Source organism: Leptodactylus fuscus, chromosome 6, assembly GCF_031893055.1.
Source record: "Leptodactylus fuscus isolate aLepFus1 chromosome 6, aLepFus1.hap2, whole genome shotgun sequence".
NCBI classification, from domain to species: domain Eukaryota; kingdom Metazoa; phylum Chordata; class Amphibia; order Anura; family Leptodactylidae; genus Leptodactylus; species Leptodactylus fuscus.
Genome location: NC_134270.1, coordinates 89,638,053 through 89,659,935, shown reverse-complemented (window position 1 = coordinate 89,659,935; position 21,883 = coordinate 89,638,053). Strand labels below are relative to the sequence as shown.

Sequence of the window (21,883 nt, the reverse complement as noted above, 5' to 3'; positions counted from 1 at the left end):
TTGCTGGCTTCTATAGCTGGGCACACAGCAGTCAGGAAGGCAGGGATGGTAATAAACCAACCTTGCCTTCTGTAAAAGAGCTTCGGCTATTACAGCTATTTCCCCAATTTCGTGCAGCTGCTTTAGTACCGGTACATCCTTGCAGGGTTAAGAGTGGATTTCCTGGATGTATCTAGTCAGCAGAGCATCTGAAACCAGTTAAAGTACGTTTTCATCAGAATAATGTCTGAAATGACGCATTTTCCCCAGTATCCCAAAGGAAATACACTATAACCAACATGTTTATCCGTTCCCATCCTCCTCCCTTAAATAAGGCCCAAAATTGACACTTGTTGCTCAAAATAAATTACTTCACCAATTTATCCACTTACTGCTCTCATCATGGACAACCCCCTTTTTAATTAATGACTCAATTACTCACTTATAAGTAATTATTTGCTACATAGAAATATCTATCACAACATTGCTTTATCTAGTTATTGCTGTTGGCCTACTAATTTTTTGAACACTATTTGAGAATGTAGCAATGTTACGCTAAAAAAATACACTCTGCTTACATAGGCTCATTATCAGAAATGGTCATTGGAGTAGATGTTTGGTTTTACACAGGTAAATGGCAAGAAACAGCCAAGCTCAACATAAGAACACCTGCCACCCTATGTTACCACATGGCAACGGGTGAAGGCATGCCAAGATTGCACGTTGGGCAGAACCAAAGAGACACCACCCACTCCACAAACTCAACTAGGCTTTAGACCAAGGCATGTGACAAACCAGCAGCAGCACACACTGCAGCAAACTATCAGCACGCTCAGCAAAACATGTCACAAAATGCACAACAAGATGCACAAAACACTAGCAAATAACACAACACAGTTGCCCAGGCCAATCCTGGACATGGATCCAAACTATCCCCCTACCTAAAGCCATTCCACAGAAGGTTGTAGCTCACGTGCCCCCACAATCTAGCAAATTACAAAAAGTACATCTTCCCCATTGGGTACAAGAAGAGTTAACTGGACAACCCAAGTCATCTTGTTGGTTGGAGACAGATTTTGTTGCTCTTGTCAATTCTTGTACTTTTCATGTACTTGCACCTCTGAGTTCGCTCTGTACTTGCCCCATATTGTTGCCACTCACTGTACTGTGAGTACCTCATGGTACTCAGGATGTGTGTGTATGTAATTCACTTGATAGACTGATATTCTCCCTACCATTGTTGCTTGATGCAGCTCAGTGTTATATAGGGATAGGGAATCACATTTAGTTATAGTGACAAGTCTGATTGTTATAGACTTATTTTCTTGGTATGTTATGTAATATGTTTACCAAGTACCATGCTTACTGTGATGCTTTCTGTACATGTATTCCATGTTCCTGGCACAGAGACGCTGCATAAAAAGTCTGCTTACAGGTGATCAGAAATGCACAAGTGTGAAATGAATGTACTCAGTACTGTATTTGGGGATAGATTATTATATATCTGCTGTATCATTGAATTCACAAATAAAATCTTTATTTTCTGTCCTCTAGAGACCGAGATCACCACCTTAAGACCTACAAGTCCGTCATCCCAGCCAGTAAGCTGGTGGACTGGCTAATATCACAGGTAACAGCTTTATCTATCATTATTTACCACAGGAGCAGCAGTGAATAAGAGAAAGAAACAGAAGACTGTATACCAGCTCTTGGAGACTGTATCTATAGTGTATCCTAGTTCCATGAGAAGACATCTAAATTAGATACTAGACCAGGATTCTCCCAGAACCTAGAAATCTATAGTGTACCCTAGTCCAATAAGAATATCTGAATTATATTCCAGCACCAGAAGATGGACATTGCTTCCATACAGTATACTAGTGCCATGTAATGCATATCTGTATACTATTCTAGCCTCAGGAGACTAATATTTTACTGTATACTAATGCCAGATGAAAGATATTTGCTCTGTATACAAGCCCCAGAAGACTGATATGTATATTGTTTTGTAGCTCCATAGTCTGGTGTTAGACTAGCTGAACACAGTATTTCAAAAACTGACATCCTTATGTTTTGGGTTTTTTTTTGCGGGGGGGGGGGGGGGGAGTTTTGTTATTTTTTTTCATACAGTGGTGAGATATGGTGTGATTGAACAAAAGCATTCAGGAATAAGGGGTTCTGTGTATCTGTCAACAAAAAGTGTCAGAGAAGGATGGTCCAGAATCGTTTGATGAACAAAATTAAATTGTAGCTGAATACAACACTCGAGCAACAACAAATGTTTCCCAACTCATAACTTCTTAGCACAGATAGGCTCTAATGGCAGACAACTAGTTTGAATCAGACACATTGGATAACTGAGCAGTGGAAACATTGTGTGATCAGATTATTCCAGGTTTCTGCTATACTATGCTGAAGGGATAGTTAGAATTTGTTTCAAGCAGCATGAATTGTTATGAACCCAGGTGTCAACATTTTTTCCAGTTTTTGGCACACCTAGGGTGACCTGACACCTGTGCACGATATGTGTATATGCATATATGATATATAAGTATATGTATATGAAGGAGGTCCAACTTTGTGGTTGTCGATTAAAAAAAAAAGAAAAAAAAAAAAGTGACCATTCAATGTTTGTTGTACATTGTGCCTAACTGAGTGATAAGAGTCACAGGAGACTGATATTTGTATTGCATACTAGTCCCAGGTGACCAATATGAGAAAATATATACAGTTTGTGCATTGTGTTCTAGCCCAAGGAAGCTGATATCTTTATTGTGTACTAGCGCCAGAAGACTGTTATAATTATATAAATATATAGTAGCCCAATGTGGGTTATCTCTATATTGCATACTAGCTCCAGATGATTAAAATGTGTAAATACCTGGTCCTACTTGGGTTAGGTATTCTTTTCACCTGATTTTTGTCTATTCCTCTGCCACTGTTGTTTCTTGGTATTTAAATCTCAAAAGCTTAAGGCTGTGATTGGGAATAACAAACATCAGGAGGAAGGAAACTCAAGGAAGCCTTGGCAGTAAAATATCACTTGGTCAGATATTCTGTTTTATAGCTTTTCAATTCAACGTAATGTCAAATTTTCTCTGATTCGCAATCAAACAGCATGTCTTTTTTTTCAGGGAGATTGTCAGACTAGAGAAGAAGCTGTTGCTCTTGGTGTTGGACTCTGCAACAATGGATTCATGCATCATGGTAAATACACAACAAGCATGAGCCTCTCAAGTGTATTACTATAGTTACTGCAGTAACCAAATCACAAGATTTAGTCCCAGAACAAATGCTGTTGGAGCAATGTAAACCATCTCTGCTTAGTACTGATTGATCATGTCTGCTCTATATGGATAGGATACATGTTGTTAATGTTGGGTAAGATATGGACATGAACCACCACCAATAAAAACTCCTGAAAACAAAGGATGGCTACAGCATACAGATTGTTGGATTACAACCATCAGTTGTATTATATCTATATAATAATGATATAGTAGTGAATAGGTAAAAGCAGATGTGAGGCTCTTTTACATAAGCTAATATTTGGCAAACAATTGAGAAAATACTAGTTTATCTGCAGATTGCATATGCATATGCTGCCAATAACCTCATCCTTGACAGCAGCACACTAGCAGTGCTGTGTATAAACTGGAATATGAGACCAAAAATACGCAAATTCATTGTGCTGCTTATGGTCAGGCACTGACCAGTGCAAGTGGACCTTCTGCAGTCACAGTCCAGGTTGTAGTAACTATTGTTTATTGTTTATTTTTTGTTAAAATTCCTTATTGTTTATAAGATTTCTGCTTTCTGTCAGCCGACTCAATGAAAAAAAAAATAAAATAAAGCACCCTAATAGAATTGTTGGATTTTTGGGAGCATGTCATACCGCTGTCAAGGATAGTTAAATAAAGTTTGAACTCTGTTACTAAAGACCTTTACAATAAGTAGGTATCTTGATTATACTGGAAAAAGTGATTTGGAGTGTCTTAGGACTTCCTCCAAAGTCCAGTGCAACATATTTGGGGCATTTTTCTTATATTTTTACAGCACAACACCCAGGATTTGCCCTCTAGCTTGACAATACTGCTCCAACATATGCCACCTTGGGCTGAGGATCTGATGCATCTTACTCCAGACCCCTTCATAAATGATGCAGCGAAACTAAACTGGACCACTGATGGGTTCTACCCAACCTCCAGCAGTGATCCAAGATGCTTCTAGCTGAATCTTGCAGCTGGCGACATTTTCTACCCTCCCAGCTCCAGTACACTCTTGGGGAAACCCAACTGCAGGGACTAGGGCTGTACTGCTCTGTGCCATAACACAGTAAAGAAGACCTCACTGACAGGTATTGGACCTTTCTCCACGCTGATGTGGAAAGTGGTGAGGAGATGCATATTATACATTCATTACAGCCTCCATCAGATTACCTGCAACGGACATTGCTTATCTACATGACTATAGAATCCCTTTCCTTCCCCTTTGCATGTACGGGATTGACATTTTTGTGAGTCCAAGCTGTATAGGCAGGTGGAATTTACAGCCCATTCAGAGGTTAAATGATGGAGAAAGGCCTCTTAAGGATCAAATCATTAGTTTCTGTAACAGCCTAGCAAAAGATTTATAACACTAGTTATAACAAGCTGTACAGCCTGCAATACTGCTAAATAACTATTACTAGATAAAATATGTCTGCATCATCTGCTGCAAGAATCTAATGACTGAATATTGAAAAAGAATGTGCAAAGTTAAAAACTTTAGTGATAATCAAGATACAGTATATTGCTCCAACCTTTAATTAGAGTTAGACATAAATTTTACAGCATAATTGCTGTAAATCTATTTCTATTTAATTTTGACCATATATAGATGAAGATCCAGAATGCAGGTAACTCCACGTCATATGTAATCCATTTCCTGCTATCTTCCCCGCTTGGTTATAAAAGAAGTAGTGCTATAACGGGGAAATTCAACTATTAGCATTTAGCTATTCCCCCTGGGCAATGTGAGTTGATCTTTCCAGTGCCAGTTGATCCTCACATTGCCCAGTGGGATGAGCTGAATGCAGGATGGGCTTAGTGATGATGCAGCAGTGCTCGATAATAGAAGAAAACTCCCCCTGTGCCCCAAGATCCTCATTTGAATAAGGCTTAATTCACACATATATAACGTGTAGCTTATTTTGACACCGGAAAAAACTGCTTTCTAATTAGGAAGCTTTTTTTTTACCTTGGCACGCTTTTTGTGGAGCGTTTTTTTTTGTAAAAACCGCTTCCAGGCGGTTTTCCCATCCTTTAAGAGAACAGGCCACAAAACACGCGCCGTGGTTTTCACCGCACGTTTTTTGGGTTTTTTTGTAAAAAAACGCGGCACGGTAAAAAACGCTTCCCAAAATGCCTGAAGAAAAGTCATGTCGCTTCTTTTTCACTGCTAGCAGAAAAAAAAAAAAAAGCTAGCAGTCTACATAGACTAACATTGTATGGAGGAGGATTATGATGTGGATTCCGCTGTCAAAATCCTCCTCCATGTCCTCGTGTGAACTAGCCCTTAAGAATAAAAGTCCTTTTTCTCCCCATCCTTGGAGCTCTGTAACTTTAGTAGCTGGGGGCAGTGATAGATTCCCTTTAAAGAAAAAATCTTCCAGAAAGCGAGAATTAAAGAAAAGATTGAATACAAAGTCTGACATATAAATTTAGAAAAATTTCTGATGCCTAACCATTAGAGTTAAGCAGACACCTTTATTCACTTATAAAAGCAATGTGAGCAAAAGTCATCCCATACAAATGACTATCACACCTGTAACTAAAACACTAATCCTAAAACCCACAGAGAATCTACCATTTGTAGATAGATATCGATCTGTGGGATAAGTTTTTTTTCATAAATGAATAGTACAGGTGACAACTAGAAACGTTATGATATATCTTTTAATAATATATGTTTTTCTAAAACGTATTAAAGGGATTCTATCATTAGAATTCCTTTTTAAACTAAATACACATAGGAATAGCCTTAAAAAAGGCTATTCTTTTCTTACCTTTATTATTCTGATCCGCGACGCTGTTCCTGAGAAATACCTTCTATCTTCCTTATGTAAACAAGTTTTCTCGCAGCACTGGGGGCGTTCCCCTGCACTCAAACAGCACTGGGGGTGTCCCCAGTGGTGCTTGGAACTCTCCAGCGACGACCTCTCCTATTCGGCCACAGGAAAATAGCCGACAGACATGTGCAGTCGGTGCTTTTGGATGAGAGCGTGAGAGAAAAGGCAGAGAAGAAGACAGAGGCTATATATAGCTTTAATCCAGGAAACCTACTTTTTTTTTTAATTGTACAATTAAATGTAAATATAAAAGATACATAATTAAAGCCCTTAAACAAAGAGCCTACTTGATTCCAGAAGCTTAAAGAGGACCTTTCATGTCCTCAGGTACATATGGTTTTACATACCGCTAAAAAGAATACAAGAGCACTGTCCAGCCCCGGGGCTGGAGATATCTGTGCCATTACTGATCTCAGCTCACTGTCCGAAGGGCGCTCCTGACAGTCTAACTGGGCTGTGAAGAACAACCCCTCGACAGTACTCATCCATAGTGCTGTACTGTCAAAGGGGGCTTTCCTTACTGCCCAGCAATGAAGCTGTGAAGAATGCCGCCCCTCAGTATAAGTCTTATAGACGAATACAATCAGGGGAGGAATTCCTCACAACGCAGCTAAACTGTCTGGAATGCCCTTCTGACAGTGGGCAGAGATTGGTACCTTTATGACGGCACCGATATCTCCAGCCTCTGGCACATAACAGGAAAGCCGACAGTGCACTGAATTCTGCACACTATCTGCTTCCTAGCGGTATATAATACCGCATGTGCCTGAGGACATGAAAGGTCCTCTTTAAATAAGGCTAGCCCTTCAGAGAATTAGCAAGTTTGTAAGTCTTCTCTCCAGAAGATATCTTAGAGATACACAAAAGTATTGCCGCTGAAATTTTTGATTTTTTTATTATAAAAAAATTAAAGATCCTCTTTTACACTTCAGTGCTTTATACCCACTACATTTTAGCATGTATCATGCAGACTTAACACAGAAAAACGGTAATCTATAAGCACAGTCAGTAAAGCTGTTTTCTGTCTGCGAATAATATCCCTTCTGTTACCACACAAGAAGCTAGAAGTACATACAAGTACATAAACTATTTTTTCTTACATTATGCGCAGTGAGATGTAGACTCTTCAGTGCTAGTATTTTGAATAGAGGTCTGTGCAGGCTGTGAGTAGAATCAGTTCCTCCCATCTCCATTCACTTTGTAAAGAGAGAAACAACTACCCCCTCACTTCACTGCGCTTCTGTCTTGTTGCTAGGGATATACTTCCCCATACCTCCCAACTGTCCTGATTTCCGCGGGACATTCACGATTCCGGTGACTTGCCCCGCGGTCCTGGTTGGAGGGAGGTATGTCCTGATTTCAACTCAGATCTGCGTCCAGAGGACGCAGATCTGAGTTGAACGCATACGCAGCTGAAGCAAGAAGCTGTCACAGCTACTGGCTGTGTAGACGCGATGTGATGTGCGCGAGAGAGAGAGCAGCGAGGGAACGAGGAGAAGGTAAGTGTAATGTGTACACTGAGGTGGAACGTGAAACTGGGGGCAGATGAAGGAGAGGACGGCATGACACTGGGGGCAGAGATGTGGGGACATGAATCTGGGGGCAGAGATGTGGAGACATGAATCTGGGGGCAGAGATGGAGGGGACATGAATCTGGGGGCAGAGATGGAGGGGACATGAATCTGGGGGCAGAGATGGAGGGGACATGAATCTAGGGGCAGAGATGGAGGGGACATGAATCTGGGGGCAGAGATGGAGGGGACATGAATTTGGGGGCAGAGATGGAGGGGACATGAATTTGGGAGCAGAGATGTGGGGGCAGAGATGGGGGGACATGAATCTGGGGGCAGAGATGGAGGGGAGATGAAACTGGGGGAAGAAATGGAGGGGGGACATATAATTTACGGGTGACTGGATTATACTGTGTGCGGGCACATGAAAATTTAATGAGAATGGGCGGGGTCAACACGAAAGTGGGCAGGGCTAAATTTGCCGTGGCGCGCTATGCGTGCCGCACATTTTGTCCCTGTTTCGATTTTTCAAAAGTTGGGAGGTATGCTTCGCTGGTAACAAAGGAGCAAGGTGTAAATTAGCTAGAAGAGAGACACCTGGTGGCAGGAACTTGAGATAGGTTTTTCAAGCGAAAAGCAGCAACATTTTGAATTAAACTGCATTACATGTTCACCCAAAATCACACACTGTACACTGTAGAATAAGTTGTCTGAAAAGTTAAAGGGGTTGTCCACTTTCTGACCAATATTGAGAGACTAATGTTATGGTTTGTATAATGCAAAGTCTTACAATTTTCCAATATACTATCTGTATGACTTCCTCACGGTTTTCTAGATCTCTGCTTGCTGTCATTTATTCTGTTAGGGGGCGTTCACACTAGCGTCGGTGTCCGATGCTAATGTCCGCGCAAAATCTTGCGCGGACATTAGCATCGGACACTAGCTGTGTCCGTTACATTTTGATTTATTTTAAATGGGACATCATGTGCGTTCTTTACTGTCCGTGTCTGTCCTTAAGTGTCCGTTTGCAAAGCTGTCCGATTTTTCAAGCGGACAGGTAAACCCTACATGTAGGATTTTGCTGTCCGCTTGAAAAATCGGACATCGGACACTAGCTGAATACGCCCTTTCCTTACCAGAGATACACTAAAGACACTTATTGTCTCTCTGATTCATTCTCGCCTTGACTACTGTAACTCCTTACTAATCGGTCTTCCCCTCACTAAACTCTCTCCTCTACAATCTATTCTGAATGCAGCAGCCAGGCTCATCTATCAGGCTAGACGCTACAGCGATGCCTCTTATCTGTGCCAGTCACTACATTGGCTGCCTATTCATTATAGAATAAAATATAAAGTTATTACTCTCATCCACAAGGCTCTCCATAATGCCGCACCTCCCTATATTTCTTCCCTCATCTCTGTCTACCGCCCAACCCGTGCTCTCCGCTCACTCAATGACCTAACACTTACATCCTCTATTATCAGAACCTCCCACGCTCGTATACAAGACTCCTCCCGAGCTGCACCACTTCTCTGGAATGCTCTACCCCGGACAATAAGACTAACTCCCAACTTCTACAGTTTCAAACGCAAACTAAAGACGCATCTTTTCAGACAAGCCTATCACAATTCCTAATGCACAAAATTGTCTGAACACTGTATAAGCAATGCCGCCCCTGCTACCTCTTGTGTCACCCCCTTTACCTCATAGATTGTAAGCTCTTTTGAGCAGGGCCCTCAGTCCCATTGTGTGAAATGACGTTCTTTGTTATGTATGTCTGTATCTGAACCCTATAAATTGTACAGTGCTGCGGAATATGTTGGCGCTATATACCGTATTTTCCGGACTATAAGGCGCACATAAAAACCTACGATTTCCTCAGAAATCGTAAGTGCGGCTTATAGTCCGGTGCGGCTTATATATGGATGGAAGCGGCGGCAAAGTCTGCCTGCCGCTTCCATACATACATAAAAGGCACCGTAAGGGTGCATTCACACTACAGAACGCCGGCGTGTATCACAGCCGTACACGCCGGCATTACAGCAGGGCTGCCGGACACTTCCTATTCATTTCTATGGGAGCCGGCATGCGAGCGCTCCCCATAGAAATGAATGGACAGACACTTCCCATTCATTTCTATGGGAGCCGGCATGCGAGCACTCCCCATAGAAATGAATGGAAAAAAGAAGTCCATTCATTTCTATGGGGAGCGCTCGCATGCCGGCTCCCATAGAAATGAATGGGAAGTGTCCGGCAGCCCTGCTGTCACGCCGGCCTGAAACAGAACGTGAAACTTACCCAGCGGTGCAGGGCGGGCGGGCGGGCATTCAGGCCTCCTCTTCCTCCGATGTTCCGTCCTTCTCCTCCGGCGCTCGCTGATAATGGCCGGGGCGCATGCGCAATATCATAATGCTTCTACTACGGCTACGCATGCGCCCAGGCCATTATCAGTTAGCGAGCGGCGGAGGAGGAGGACGGAACATCGGAGGAAGAGGAGGCCTGAATGCCCGCCCACCCTGCACCGCTTGGTAAGTTTCACATTCTGTTTCAGGCTTTTATTTTAAAATGGGGGGGGGTGTAGTTTACTTTTACGGTTGGGATCTATCAGCATGATTTTGCTGATAGAGCCCCTCCTCGCCTGCCGAGCGCTTCCAATAACATATAATGCGCACCGGACTGCGGCTTATAGTCCGGTGCGCCTTATATATGAACCGAGACGGACTATAAGGCACTCATGGGCAATGCGGCTTATAGTCCAGTGCGCCTTATAGTCCGTAAAATACGGTAAATAAAATGTATTATTAGCTGTCGGACACCGACGCTAGTGGGAACCCTGCCTTACTTCTACTGGATAAAAGTCTGACCATGGTCATGTGTTTTACGGTTCATGGTCATGTGATGAGCACACAGGTGCTGCTCGTTATAATCACAGCACAGTAATCAGACATCCACTTGGTAAACAGCTGTGCACCTGTGTCCTCATCACATGACCATGGTCAGACTTTTATCCATTAGAAGTAATAGAATGAATGACAGTAAGCAGAGATCTAGAAAACCGTGAGGAATTCATACAGAAAGTATATTGGAAAATTGTACAACTTTTTATTATACAAACCATAACAGTTGTCTCTCAATATTGGTCTGAAAGTGGCCAACCCCTTTAATGACCATTAAAGTCACTATAAAAACTTAAACTTTGGAGGCCACCATAACAGTTATACATAAAAAGGGGGAGGATGCTATACAAAACTATTAGGGGGCGTTCACACTACCGTCGGTGTCCGACACGTAGTGTCCGCTCCTAGTGTCCGCTCAAAATCTGTCACGGACACTAGGAGCGGACACTAGATGTGTCCGTGACACCTGTCATTCACTTGAATGGGCATTGGGTGCGTTCTTTTGCACTCCGTGCCCGTCCTTCCCTGTCCGCAAGAGAAGATGTCCGACATCTCAAGCGGACAGAAAAACCCTGCATGCAAGAACGCACCCGATGCCCATTCAAGTGAATGACAGGTGTCACGGACACATCTAGTGTCCGCTCCTAGTGTCCGTGACAGATTTTGAGTGGACACTAGGATCGGACACTACATGTTGGACACCGACGGTAGTGTGAACGCTCCCTTACAAACCAAAATCTTTAATAAATAATTAGAATAAATTATATGCTACAGTTATTGCAAAAAGAGATTAAATTATACTCCCCTGGAGTAAGTGGGCTTTATGCTTAGGGGAAGCAAAAGATATCATTAATATGTAAGATCTAGCAGAAAAACAAAATACCCCAATTGCTCTGCTGTCTACAGATTCAGAGAAAGCTTCTAACAGGGTTAGCTTGCTTTTCTTAGAACTTCTTTTGCAGAAATGTGGTTTTCTAGAGTAGATCTTGATGTTATATAAAAACCCATCTGCTAAGAATAAAAGAAATGGTACATTGCCTCCATTGTTCTAAATATAAAATGGCACCAGACAAATGGTCCATTGCTATTTATATTGGCTATGGAAGTATTCTTTCAATTAATTAGGGAAAATGGGGACATAAATGGCGTAACTATTAATGGAATGAAGCACAACATGGCAACATATCAACATGCTCTTGATCACTGTAAATCCGAGCAGTCTCTTTAAAGAAGTTATCAAAATTATTAAATGTTTTGGTTTAGCCTTAGATTTCAGCGTCAACGTTTCTTAATCAATTTTACTGAACATGAATGTCCCTATAGAATATTGGAATAACTTAATCTAGTCTTCCTCATTAAAACATATTATCCTATATAGAATAATTAGCAGTGCCAAATCTTTATAAACTAAAGTTTGTTCCTCTTCTTTATACCATTGAAAATCCTGTAAACGACTATTCCTTGTTACAACAATCATGGTCCTTTCAGAAAAACTTCATGAAAATGATCATACTACATAAAGTCCATAGGTCTTTCCCAAACATTCCTAAAACAGTTTTTTTGGGAAGGTTTTTTATGCTTAGATTAAGCAAATCATCACTAGGTTTATTTGAAAGTTGAGGGCTTCTTGATGAAATGTAATACTTAAATGAAAGGTCAGGTTTGTGTGGGGGTTTCTGCCATAAACTGGCCCCATCGTATGCAGGATCCAGTAATTCTCTTTCCATTGTTGCTCCTCTGTAATCTTTCTGTTGCAGTAAAGTCAAATTATAAATTTCTGAAAGTCATATGCAATTATCCTAAATAGTCAGGGTATTTGGAGAGGAGCTTCAGCCTACCTACACTATCCTCTAGCTAATCACACCTCTTGGGCATGACTGAGACACTCCCTTCACTCCCTAACATCACAAGGGAGATGTCTATCATGTCCAGGAGATGTGATTAGCATGGTTATTTAGCTTCGTAATTTTCATCTGACTTTTTATGCTTTCAAATTTTTATTTTTTAGTTTTACTTTGCTGCAACAAAAAAAAAAAAAAAAATTACAGAGGGACCCCAATGGAAAGGTAATCACTTTATCCTGCACAAAAAGGGGCCAGTTTATGGGAAATACCACCTGACCGGCTCCGTTTAAACATTAAATAGTGGGAAGAAATGGCCTATCGGACTTTGATAAAATCCACATACAAGATTGATTTCATGAAGATGATTAGTGACATGAAGTTGTGGTTTCCATTTGAGCAAGTTGAATTGGAATAAGATATTGGAATGTGTGGGTAACGCGATATAATACATTTTATGTATTTATAGCTAAGAATTTGGCATAATCTAAATAAGATACTCAACTTCTCTCAGAAATTGTGCACCTGCTTCCCTCATCCCAAATAAATTTAGAGTTATGAATAAAAATGTCAAATGATCTACATCTTGACACCCTCACTTTAGGAATTATTATTGAAACACTAACCAGGTCGTACACTACGCTTAACAAAGAATTGGCTCATACATCAAATAGATTTGACCATTTAGTTGTCAGATTGGGATAACATATGACACTCTTCTTTGGTATTGTATAGATATTTTGTAAACCATATGAAAGCCCCAATATTTCTGGGTAAATGAGACAGAATTAAGACTATATTTTACAGAAGAACAAAAAAAAAAAGATTCTTAAAGAATCTCACTCCTCAATATCAACAAGAAGAAGTTTCTTGCTATTACCTCCTCTAACTGACTCAGTTACTTTCTGTATTGCAAAAAAACGCAATGACTCCAAATTTCCCTTGTGAACGGAGGCAAAGTGTCTAGCTGCTCCTGACACATTTTCCATTCCAAATTTTGTGCTGTCCCTCAAATGTTCTGATATACGAACCCTCAGCTTTCGTATTGCGCAACCAATGTAATCCTTATTGCATTTAATGCATCTAATGTAGTATATCACATTCTCACTATTGCAGTTCAAATGTTCTTTTATTTTAACTTTAAACTCCGACGCAATGCTAATAATTTCACTAGAAAACATAGCATATTTGCATGGGTTGGGTTGACTTGATGATTGTCGGTGAGCACAAGCTTACGAAGCCGGACGTCACCACCTGATGCTGCGGCTGCAGTGACACGCACACAGCATCTGTGACAGTGGCACACCGCTCACATCAGGCCGGGCTCCACCATCCTCTACACACCGCGAGTTTGGGCAGGGTCTGGGCGCCCCCTCTGGCATCCTGTGATCCGCTGCTACTTTATACTCAGCTCCAGTGCCAGCCAGCATCGGGCCAGCAGTCAGCAGTTCAGCATGTCCCGATGCTGATGCTGAACTGCGATGCTGGCCCGGTAAGGGAAAAGTACCAAAAAGGCCTCCCATTGATTTCAATGGGTAGCGCACATATGCCGGCTCCCATTCAAGTCAATGGGAGCTGCTTTTTACGCACTCATTCTGAACGTGTTTTTATGTTCAGAATGAGCGCAGCGTAACTCCGTGTGAAGGCTCCCTTAATTTCTCCTTTTGCTGTGGAATGACACACTGCTCCAACTCTTGGTGTTATGATCTGGGAAGCTATTGCTTAGATCAGTGATTTTCAACCTTTTTTGAGCCTCGGCACACTTTTTACACTTAAAAAATCCTGGGACACACCACCAACCAAAATGGCACAAAATGACACTAAAACAGTACATATTATACATATAGTTAATAATATAGATTCTAAATGTATTTATACTCACTCAGTGTGAAACCTGGGCCTGTTTCGATGAACACAAAAGGGATATCCTGGCAGGAATTGTGGAAAGACACACACGAAGCTCTTCCTCAACAGTTCTCAGTCTCTCCCTGTTTTTAGTTTTTATCGCAGTCAAGCTTGAGAAGCCCAGCTCACATAGATATGTGGTTGAAAATGGGAGCAATGTCAAAATAGCTTTGTTGGCCAGAATAGGGAACTCCTTGGCAACAGATAACCAAAAACTGTCCAAAGGAAGATCAGCAAACTTTAGCTTTAAACCGCAATCTTGCTTCAGTTCAATGAGTTCCTCTTGCTCCTTTAAAGTCATGTCCTTTCCAGCAACGGATAATGAGCTGTATGGGTCCCTAACCCAGTCAAGGCATTCTGTGAAGGCTGAAGAGAAATAAAACGACAACTTCTCCTCAAGAGTTTTCAAATGTCTGCCAATCACCTCGCACATTGCAGCAGTGTTGCCATCATGCAGTTTCTCGGTGAGCAGGAACATCTGAAGGTTGCCACCCTACACATGTTGTTGCCAGAGCTGCACCTTTAACCGGTTAAGGACCGCTGCCCGTAAATTTACGGCCAGCAGTCCTGGTCTCTAAGACCAGCCGATAGTAAATTTACGGCCGGTCTTCAGAGACTCACTAGGCAGGGGGTGGGGCGGGGGGAGGGCAGGGGTTAGGTGTTACTGACACCTAACCACCCCCTCAACAACGTTCAGTCGGACTCAGTTCCGACTGAACGCTTTAACCCTTTCGATCCTGCCGTGAAACATCACGGCGCGATCGAAAGGGATCCACCGCAGATTGAAGCTGATCGGCACCCCCCGCGGCGAGATCGGGGGGTGCCGATGTCAGTAGAAGGTAGTCTGGGGTCTGGCCAGTGACCCCAGACTACCGGAGCCCCCACATACCTGGTTGATCCTGCCGACCGATGGAGGAAGTGAGCGATGTGTCTCACTTCCTCTGCTGCTTGCAGGACACGAGCAGGCTCATGTCCTGCTCGTGTCTTGCAAGCTACTATACAGAATCAGTTGGTGCTTTCATCAAAGCATCAACTGATTCAAGTGTCCTAAATGGACACATGAAAAAGGTTAAAAAAAAAAAAAAAGTTAAAAAAAAATAAAGTGTATGAAAAAAGTAATAAAGTTATAAAGCCCAAAAATCCCTTTTTCTCTATACAAAATGAATTATATAAAAAAAGGTACTAAAAATTAATAAAAACAATGCATATTTGGTATCGCCGCGTCCGTAACAACCTGTACAATAAAACTGAAATAATATTTAATGTATACGGTGTACATCTGAAAAAAAAAACGGAAAAAACCCGCCGGAAGTAATGATTTTTCACCATATCACCTTACAAAATATGCTATAAAAAGTGATCAAAAAATCATATGCACCCCACAACAGTACCAATAAAAAGCGCAGGTTGTCCCGCAAAAAATAAGCCCCCAACCAACACTGTCAACCGAAAAATAAAAATGTTACGCCTCTCAGAAGATGGCGATGCAAAAATCACTGATTTATGTCCCCAAATGTGTTTTTGTTCTGCAGAATTAGTATCGCATAAAAAAATACTATAAATGAGGTATCGCCGTAACCGTACTGACCCGCAGAATAAAGGCTACATGTTACTTATACTGTACGCTTCATGGCGCAAAATTTAAAGGGTACAACTCAATGCCAGGATTGATTTTTTTTTTTTTTTTTTTAAATCCAGCAAGAAAGAGTAAATAAAATGTATTCAGTATGTTGTAGGCATCCAAAAATGGTGTCATTACAAAATACATCACATCCCGCAAACAACAAGCCCTTATATGGCCACGTCACCAAAAGAATAAAGAAAATATAGCATCTACCAATGTGAAGACAAAAAACCCCAAAATCGCCAAATTATTAGAATACAACTGGCGGCGTCAGGAAGGGAATGTATAAGCAGTGTGAGCGAATATCAGGGGACACCCCAGATTTACAGCTTATGAGGGAACAGACACCAGAAGTGACCCCCAAAGTGACCCCCAGAGTGACTCCCCCAATCATAGGAGCTACTGGGACATAGTAGGGAATTTGGTGTCTGCAATGTTTTCTGCACCGCTTATATATTCACTCTTCGCCATCCGCCGTGCAGTCACGTCCGGATACTAATACTCACTACACCCCCTGAGAAATTCTTTGAGGGGTGCAGTTTTCAAAATGGGGTCACTCCTTTGGGGAATCCACTTTTCTGGTACCTTACAGGCTCTACAAACATGACATGGCGTCCAGATACCAAACATCTGAATCTGTACTCCAAAAGCCTCATCGCGCTCCTTCCCTTCTGCGCCCTGCTGTGCGCCCAAACTGCAGTTTATGCCACATGTATGCCACATGTATGACACTGGTGTACCCCGGATAACGGATGTAATGTCATATGTGGGAATAAACTGATATTAGGGCACAGCCAGACACAGAAGGGTTATTGGGTTTTTGGAGCGCAGACGGTTTGGTTTTTGGATGCCATGACACTTTTGCACAGCTGAAACGCCAGTAAAGTGGAATCCCCTGATATGAGACCCTATTTTGGAAACTACACCCCTGAAGGATTTATCCAGGGGTACAGACAGCATTTTTAACCCCCAAGTTTTGCTATAACTTATTATCCATAAATGAATACGAAGCTGATTGTGAGAGGTGAAAATGACCATTTTTCCAGGAATCTGTCATTTCAGTGCGTAATATGTTGTGTCCGACTTGTATCAGAGATGAACGCTCTGAAAGCTGTTGTGCCCGGGATACCACCCGCTTACCAGTTTTTGGAGTGTCTCTGCTGACATAAGTTGGGCACAACATATCGGGTACTGAAATGGCGAATCTCTGGAAATTTTTCATTTTTAACTTCTCATTATCAGTTGCGATTTCATTTCTGGAAACTAAATAAATGCAACACTCAAGGGTTAAAAATTCTCGCTACTCCATTTGATAAATCCCATCAGTGGGCTAGTGTCCAAAATAGGGTGACATGTCTGCGGATTCCACTTTATTGACAATTCAGGGGCTTTGCAAAAGTGACGTCCAAAAACCAAACTGTGCTCCAGAAACCAAAATAGCGCTCCTTCCCTTCTGCGCCCTGCTGTGTGCCCAAACTACAGTTTATGACATATGTATGACACTGGTGTACCCGGGATAACGGACGTAATGTCATATGTGGGTATAAACTGATATTAGGGCACATGTATGACACTGGTGTACGCGGGATAACGTACGTAATGTCATAAGTGGTTATAAACTGATATTAGGGCACAGACGGACACAGAAGGGTTATTGGGTTTTTGGATGCCATGACACTTTTGCAGAGACGCTAAACTTGCCCCTACAAAATGGGGTTTACAGTTACCTCCAGGTCTCTCCAAAAGGAACATGGCCCCCAGAAAGTCCCTCTAAATCTGTACCCCAAAAGCTAAAAAGCGCAGTGCTCCTTCCCTTCTGAGCCCTGCTGTGTACCCAAGCAGCAGTTTACACCCACATATATATTTTTTTGCCCCTCGGGATGGCCCCTTAATAGTTTTAGGAGTGCAGGTCTCTGACAACACAAAGTGGGTGCAACGTATTGGGCACCGAAATGGCATATTTCTTTCAAAATTTCAATTTTCATTTTGGACATTCATTTTTTGGAAGCATTTTAGGCACAAAATGATAATACCCCTTGATTCATTCCATGACAGGTGTAGTTTATAAAATGGGGTCACTTTTGAGGGGTTTCCATTGTATTGGTACTTTAGGGGCTCAGCAAATGTGACATGGCCCCTCAAAACTATTCCAGCCACATCTGCCCTCCAAAATCCAAATACCTCTCTTTCCATTCTGAGCCTCACCATGTACCCATACAGCAGATTATGGCCACATATGGGGTATTGCCGTGTTCAGGAGAAATTTTGTAACAAACTGTGGGGGCTTTTAATTCTTTAACTACTTGCAAAATTAAAAATATGGCGCTAAATGGATGATACATTGTGAAAAAAAGTAATTTTTCATTTTTACGTCCCAATGTTAATAAAATCTATGAAACAGCTGTGAGGCCAAAATGCTCACCAAACCCCTAGATAAATTCTATGAGGGGTGTAGTTTCCAAAATGGGGTCACTTTTAGGGGGTTTCCACTATGTTGATATTTTAGGGGCTCTGCAAATGCGACATGGGACTTGAAAAATATTCCAGCAAAATCTGTCCTTCAAAAGCCAAATAGCGCTCTTTCCATTCTGAGCCCCGCCATGTTCCCATACAGCAGATTATTACCACATATGGGGCATTTCCGTGTTCAGGAGAAATTGTTTAACGAACTTTATGGAGCTTTTTCTCCTTTATCCTCTTGTGAAAATGAAAAATTTGGGGCTAAATTGACAGTTTATTGGAAAAAAAGTAATTTTTCATTTTCATGCCCCAATGTTAATAAAATCTGTGAAACAGCTGTAGGGTCAAAATGCTCACTATACCCTTTCATATGTTCTGTGGGGGGTGTAGTTTCCAAAATGGGGTCACTTTTAGGGGGTTTCCACTGTATTGGTACTCTAGGGGCTCTGCTAATGCGACATGGCACCTAAAATTATTCCAGCAAAATCTGCCATCCAAAAGCCAAATAGCGCTCCTTCCATTCTGAGCCCCGCCATGTTCCCATACAGCAGAATATGGCCACACATGGGGTATTGCCGTGTTCAGGAGAAATTGTTTAACAAACTGTGGGGGGCTTTTACTCCTTTATCCCCTTGTGAAAATTAAAACTTTGGGGATAAAGTGACATTTTAGTAATTTTTCATTTACACATCCCAATGTTAGTAAAATCTGTGGAACAACTGTAGGGTCAAAATGCTGACTATACCCCTTGATGAATTCTGTGAGGGGTGTAGATTCTAAAATGGGGTCACTTTTGGAGGGTTTCCATTGTTTTGGTACTCTAGGGGCTCTGCAAATGAGGCATGGTGCCTGAAAATTATTCCAGCAAAATCTGCTGTTCACACACCCAGTGTCGCTCCTTCCCTTCCATGCACTGCTGTGTACCCAAAAATCAGTTTACGCCCACAAGTGGGGTATTTCTGTGTACGGGAGAAATTGCATAACAAAATGTGAGATGCATTTTCTCCTTTAACCCTTTGTGAATGTGTTAATTTTAGGTCTAAATGAATGTATTAATGAAAAAAAATGAAATGTCTAAATTTCACTTCCATATTATGTTTATTCTTATGAAAAACTTAAAGGGTTAACAAACATCCCAAATGCTGTTTTGAATAATTTGAGGGGTGTAGTTTTGAAAATGGGGTGATTTATGGGGGTTTCTATTATATAGGCCTTTATAATTCCTTACAGAACTGAAGCGGTCCCTAAAAAATTGGTTTGGAGAATTTTCTTGCAAATCTAGAAAATCGCTGTTACACTTGTAAGCCTTGTAACGTCCAAAATAAATTAAAAGACAATCAAAAGATGATGCCGATATAAAGCAGAGATATGGGAGATAATATTTATTCATGTATTTGGGTGGTATGACTATCTGCCTGAAAAGCAGAGAATTTCACATTTTGAAAATTGCAATTATTTCCATCAAATTTCCTAGTTTTTTTTTATAAATAAATACAAAAATATTGATTAATATTTACCACTAACATGAAGTATAATGTGTTACGAAAAAAACAATCTCAAAATCATTTGTGTAAGTTAAACCGTCTCAAAGTTATTGCCATTTAAAGTGACACATGTCAGTTTTGAAAAAAAAGGCCTGGTCTTTAACATACTTTTGGGCCTGGTCCTTAACCGGTTAAACGGAATCCATTCATTTTATCAGTGCTTGTAAGCAGGTTTTCATTTCAGCCTTGCATCCGTGTGTTCAGTTCATTCAGATATTGAAATATATCAGCCAGGTATGCCAGCTTTGCACACCACTCATCACTTGCAAGCAGCTTTGAATAATCGAACCCCTCGTTTGTTAGAAAAAAAAAGTACCAGCTCATATGCTGAGTATTCTGCCAACAGTTCATATACTCAGGCAAAAGCTCATATAATGAGCAACAGCTCATTAACTGTTAATGAGCTGTTGCTGACTTAATGATTATACACAGCATTATTGGCGGGCATTACCTTGGCGGCGGGCAGATGCGAGAGTCTCTCCGCGCTCAGGATGACGTGCCGGCCTCGGTGATGTCATTAAGTCGTGCGAGCGTTCAAAGCTTGCGCATGTGTTATTGTACACGGCTCCTACACTGTAGGAAGTTGTGGCTGCGCATCGCTGCGCATTGCCGGGGAACAAAACACAGGGGGCACCATAGTTTGGGGAACTTTCCCCGTGGCACACCCGACCATGTGTCGCGGCACACTAGTGTGCCGCGGCACACTGGTTGAAAATCACTGGCTTAGATACCCTAGTAGTGAGAGACACTAAGGGTGCATTCACATGGAGGAAAATGACGCTGAATTTGGTCTGGAATCTGCCTTAGATTCAGCTCTGAAAAAAAATGCCTCCCATAGACTTCAATGGGTTCCTTTTTCTGCAGAAGTCAATGGAAGGCTTTTTTTTCAGCCCTGAATCTGAGGCAGATTCCACACCAAATTCAGTGCCATTTTCCTCCGTGTGAATGCACCCTAACAGCTCAGCGATGTGTACATGACATCCTGTGTCCAAATATGTTGCCTTGGTAGGACTTGCCAGATTTATCGCCAATCAAGCATTTATTGACTCAGCTTTGATGTCAACATTTGGTGTCTTATGAGTGTGCAAGATCTACATACCCAGCTGCAATATCTGTGGGCAACCATATGTAACCTGTATGCCTCCATGACCACCTATATCATATTGTATTCAGGCCTAACAGAATACTAGAGCTTCCTACTGTACGTTCTCCCCAATAACTAAGTTTGCTCTGATATTGTAATCACTGAATTATATCATCGTTATTTTGACACGCAAATTTTCACTCTTTTTCAAAAACTCCTTGTTCCATTATTTTTACTTTTTTTCATTGAGTGTATAACCTGTTGCCCATTGAATCTGTTCCGTTCCTCATTCCTTCATCTTATTCTTTTTTTATATTAGTGTTGGAGAAGAGCGAGTTCAAAGACGAGTCACAGTTCTTCCGGTTCCATGCTGATGAGGAGGTTGAAATAAGCAACTCCAAGAACAAGAAGAATGATTTCAAACTCATAGAAAACATCATAGCCAAGACTTTGCTGGTAAAGATATGGCATTTCACAATAGGGGAGAGGGGACGCTTACCAGATCATTGTACAGAAGTACAATGATGATGTAAACTAAGCCATAGCCTATTCTTAAACACCAGGAGATGAGAATTTTCATCTATTTGTAGTGAAATGTACTTTTTAACTCCTCTCTTTAAAAGGAGTTGGCTTTTTCAGCTCCCGAACAGCTCTTAATAAAATGCTCCTGTATTTGCTTTGCTGGTGCTACACTCCAATGTTTAATCTCATTTAACAGTCAGTCATATCACAACATACCCCTAGGTTGAAGGGAGCAAGGTTACCCATTTAGGGTCATCATTTTAAAAGGTGTGGTAAACCATATGTGGGACAGGGTTAAGTGAGGTAGGAGCTGAGCACCATCATTCAGCTGGCTCATACTTGAGCAACACATCACTAATTGCAGATCAGGATAACAGTAATGCACCAATACACATTCAATGGAT

At 41.5% G+C, this 21,883-nt stretch overlaps 1 protein-coding gene across 1 annotated transcript in view; it reads left to right on the top strand.

The window, feature by feature from the left end:
• The window catches only part of PREX1 (phosphatidylinositol-3,4,5-trisphosphate dependent Rac exchange factor 1), a 314,753-nt gene that overhangs the window by 165,898 nt on the left and 126,972 nt on the right, over nt 1-21,883 (top strand). The window contains exons 14-16 of the mRNA XM_075276753.1: nt 1,534-1,609; nt 3,114-3,186; nt 21,277-21,413. Coding sequence (XP_075132854.1) covers nt 1,534-1,609; nt 3,114-3,186; nt 21,277-21,413 — 286 coding nt within the window. The remainder of the gene's footprint in view (nt 1-1,533; nt 1,610-3,113; nt 3,187-21,276; nt 21,414-21,883) is intronic.